General features: G+C 30.5%; 1 protein-coding gene across 1 annotated transcript; it reads left to right on the top strand.

The window, feature by feature from the left end:
- The first annotated feature begins 2,230 nt into the window (after positions 1-2,230).
- Positions 2,231-4,213, top strand: LOC126903753 (regulator of nonsense transcripts 1-like). Its single transcript, XM_050682216.1, has one exon. The coding sequence runs from the start codon at positions 2,231-2,233 to the stop codon at positions 4,211-4,213; it is 1,983 nt and encodes a 660-aa protein (XP_050538173.1).
- Positions 4,214-4,464: the final 251 nt, after the last annotated feature.

Raw genomic sequence — 4,464 nt, 5'->3', positions numbered from 1 at the left:
AAATTTAGGTTGGATTTATTATTAAAATAAAATAATTTAAAAAAAATATAATGTTTAAAATATTATTTGATGTTTATTTTCATAACAAGAAAAATAAAATATTATTAATGATTGAACAAATTAAATTAAATTAAAAGATTCACCAAAACAAAATTCACTTTAAAATTTCTAAGTGTCATTTAGTTTTAAAGAAAAATATTCTAAGTCCAAATTAATTAAAAAATCGACTAAGTCCCGGAGAGTGAAATCTTGAGTAGAGTGTCGTAGATTTTGTGTATTTTAAAATCGTCAAAAGAACTGGTTTAGATGGGGAAAAATGGCTTTTTATAGTGTGAAGGGGATAGCCCAGCGATCTCTACCGTGATCCTAGAAGCTGAGGCTTTGTATTGTAATTGGTTAATTAAAAGAGGGTCCCTGCGTGTAGGCGTTACTTAATAATTTCTACAAGAGGGAGATTTTATTGTATAATTAAAGGGTTATTTTGTATCTTAAATAAGAGAACCCTGTTTTGGTGATCTTGTATAATCATGATATGTGACATACATGTACAAATGATAACATCATATTATATGTTAATATTATATGTAATAATATAATATTACAATCAACTTTTCGCGATGTATTCAAATCTGCAATTAGACTTTTTCTATCACTTCTAAGTTTTAATATTATTAAAAATTAGTATTTACATATAAAAAAATCGCATCGAAGCTAAAAAATTGGCTATTTAAGCTAACTCAAATTTAAAAATTACTTTTTCGACTTTAAAAAAGTAAAAAAAAATTAATAAGTTTAATTTCTTATGTCTTATGACCTTTATTTTATTTAACTTTGTTGAATATAATAAAATAAATATTAAAATTATTTTACATTAACTTTACAACTGTATTTTTTTTTATTACTAACATTTATCAAAAAATATTACAAAATTTATGACATTTTATAAATCATACAATTTGGTTTGTATACATTTTTTATTAATTTTAATTGGCTTATTCTATAGCAACAACTGAAAAATTTATATTCTTGTTAAAATTTAAAATTAACTCCATTTAATTAACATAATAAATATTTGACAGAGTTAATAGCATACTTTCATCAAATTTGGATGGAATTTTGCGAAAATTCATTTGATTTAATTTATTTTATACCACTTTGAATTTTAATGATTCAGTTTATTTAGCAGATAGTACTAATAATATAACTTTTCAAGTATTAATTGATATGTTGTTTGATATGAATTTTACACCTACTAAAAATGAAAATATGTAATTTTTAAAAGATTCTTTATAAAGAAAACCCTTGTGGTTTTAAAATAGATGTACAATCTACTTTCACTTTCGAAATTAAATTATTTTAATATTGAATAAAAACATACTAAAGGTTTAAATAAAGTAGGCTTATTCTCTACGAAAACATACTAAAACATAATGTTTACGAGTTGAATGCAAAAACATGACAAAGCAATTAAACAACATGAAATTCACTTTTTGTAATAAAAACAATATTTTTTAAGATTTATTAAAAGTTAAAATTTTTTTTTATTTTAATAATATTGCTAATTCGTTAACTTTCTAAAGCAAAACTTAGTGTAAAAAAACTATATAAGTAAAATATTTGAAAAATTCCCTTAAATTAATTAGAAATCATATTACCATGAAGAAAAATAAACAAATATTTTTTGCTAGGNATCATATTACCATGAAGAAAAATAAACAAATATTTTTTGCTAGGTGTTTATTATACTAAAATTAGATTTAATGAATTGATTATTTTCTAATTTGAAAAGCTTGTTTTATTCAAAGTTTAGATTAGTACTGCATAATTTAAAGCCTCGATCAAACTGCATGTTTGTTGTAAAATAAATAATTAATAAATCAAAAAATTTTTTTTTACTTAGTTGTTATTTTAGAACACTTTTTTGGCTCCTTAAAAAAGTGATGTTGGCCAAAAAGAATACTTTTTTATTTTTTTGCTGGCCACTATATGACAAAATTTTTCATATAAAAGGAGTGGAACACTTTCAAAATGTAACCTTTTTTAAATTAAATATAAACGTGACAATTTTTCGTTATTCTAACTTCATACTAAGTGCTTAAATTTTTTTTAATTAAATACATCAAGAACATCTCTTGCTACCAGTATGCAGTCAAAGGTTATGTGGAAAATTTACCATCTCGTATTTTGGTGTGGAATTTATTTCATTACAGAAAATGACTTCATCAGGACAATGGCAATGTATTGTGCTGTTGTCATAACACTGTTGAAAATTATTGATTACTGTACACTTTTTGAGAAAACGGAAACAAAAGTCATACAAATTAATGAACTGAACGCTGAAGATGATAAACTACCATCGCCATGTTCTCCGCATTCAACTGTCCCTCCAACAAATATCCCCTGTGTATTTTCTTCGTCAAAAAAATACGGGCATTTTTTCCAGCCATTAATAAGTGCTGAATGCTCGTACAATTTAAAACTGGGCGAAAAACATTCGTTTGAATGCAAAATCGTTAGCTCTCAAAACTACAATAAAAAATCAAAAGTACGTTTTCAAATGAGTAGTAAAAATAATGTATTTGTAGTTGACGAAGAATTATGGATTTCAAGTCCAAAAATGACCAACGCCATAAAAGGAATTGTTACGAACTTCGACCAGTTCATGAGCGTTGTTGATGTAGAAGTAAATTTTTCAATCGACTTGCCAATTGGGACACCGGCAACTTTAAAAAAGTCATTTGATAAAACCCCTTACACTCGGATGGAAGCGGCACTTGCTACTTTTTCTTACAAGTACGAATCTGTTTCACCTGAAGTAAGATCAATGTTGCTCGGACGTCAACAACAACATTCACCCGAACGTGACGAAAATCTGACAGATAACAGCCTATTAGCTCCCAATTTACCTGGTTTGAATGAGTCACAGCTGTCTGCTGTGAGCCATGCCCTACGCACGCCAGTTTCTCTAATCCAAGGGCCTCCCGGTACTGGAAAAACGGTTACTTGTGCCAATATTGTATACAATCTGTCCAAGTCCGGAACCGTATTAGTTTGTGCACCGTCGAACAACGCTGTTGATAACTTGGCAAATGCCGTGGCTAAAACAGGCATCGATGTCGTGAGACTTGTGAAAAAAACGAAAGAGACGGTTAAAAGTGATCTTTCAAATATATATCTTAGTGAACAAATTAAAAAGCTTGCTGGTCATTCAGAATTTAAAACTCTTCAAGGGCAGATTGATCAAGGTGTCGAGTTGAGCCCAAATGAGAGAAGGGACTACAATTATCTGAGAAGAATGGCGGAAATCGACTGTCTAGCGAATTGTCGAGTGGTGTGCACAACTTGCTCCGGCGCCGGCGACAACCGTTTAGAAAAAATCAATTTTTCTTCGGTGGTCGTGGATGAATGCGCTCAAGGCTTAGAACCGGAATGCATCATTCCAATCACCCACGGAGCCAAAAAAGTGGTGTTAATAGGTGACCACTGTCAGTTGGGGCCGGTTGTTACGTGTCCGGACACTAGAAACGGAGGTCTGCATCGTTCTCTGTTCGAGAGATTGGTAGCTGCTGGCCTACAACCAGTTCGTTTAACTGTACAGTACAGAATGCACCCCGAGATCAGCGAGTACGCTTCACAAACTATGTACGAGAGTACGATTAGGAACGGCGTAACTTGTAGCGACCGAACTGGGTCGATTGATTTCACGTGGCCTAACCCAAATGTGCCGATGGTATTTTACTCTTCCGATGCCAACGAACGAAAATCGCGATCGGGCACGTCTTTCTTGAACTATGGAGAGGCGAAAGTCGTTGAACAACTAGTAGCCAAACTCCTTAGCAAAGGAGCTACTCAAAATCAAATTGGTGTTATAACTCCATATGAAGGACAGCGATCACTTTTGAAACAAATTCTAAACAAGAACAAAGGGGTGGAAGTCAGTAGTGTGGACGCTTTTCAAGGCCGTGAAAAGGAGTACATTATTATATCGTGTGTCCGCTCGAACGAGAGAAACGTCGTAGGTTTCCTGAACTGTGTCCGTCGGCTAAATGTGGCACTTACGCGTGCAAAGTTTGGTCTTTTTTTAGTTGGTAACGCTAACTTTTTGGTTAAAAACCCTACGTGGAAAAGTTTACTACGGTATTATGACGACAGAAATTTGATTGTGGAAGGGACAGTTGATAATATGCGTACAGCACATATTAAGTTTGATTAATTATATATATATCATAGCATTTACTTATGAGTAATTTTATTTTATTAATTTTTCTTTAATTGTTTGATACTCTAAATTTTAAAAAAAAATTATTATTATTAATTAGTTATTTTTGATACATGAATTATTTATTATACATACTGTTCTATTTTTAAAATTAAAAACATATTTTATTTAAAAAATTTAACTTTTTTTATTCACCTCTACTTTAAAGTAATTGATTAATTTGATAATTCATTAAGTATCATATA

This window comes from Daktulosphaira vitifoliae, unplaced genomic scaffold, assembly GCF_025091365.1.
Source record: "Daktulosphaira vitifoliae isolate Bord-2020 unplaced genomic scaffold, ASM2509136v1 Scaffold_4, whole genome shotgun sequence".
Lineage (NCBI taxonomy): Eukaryota > Metazoa > Arthropoda > Insecta > Hemiptera > Phylloxeridae > Daktulosphaira > Daktulosphaira vitifoliae.
The sequence above is the reverse complement of the archived record's forward strand: the minus strand, read 5'-3'. Positions and strand labels throughout refer to the sequence as shown.

Coding starts and splice junctions, on each gene's coding strand:
- LOC126903753 (XM_050682216.1), top strand. CDS start 2,231: ATGGCAATGTATTGTGCTGTTGTCATAACACTGTTGAAAATTATTGAT.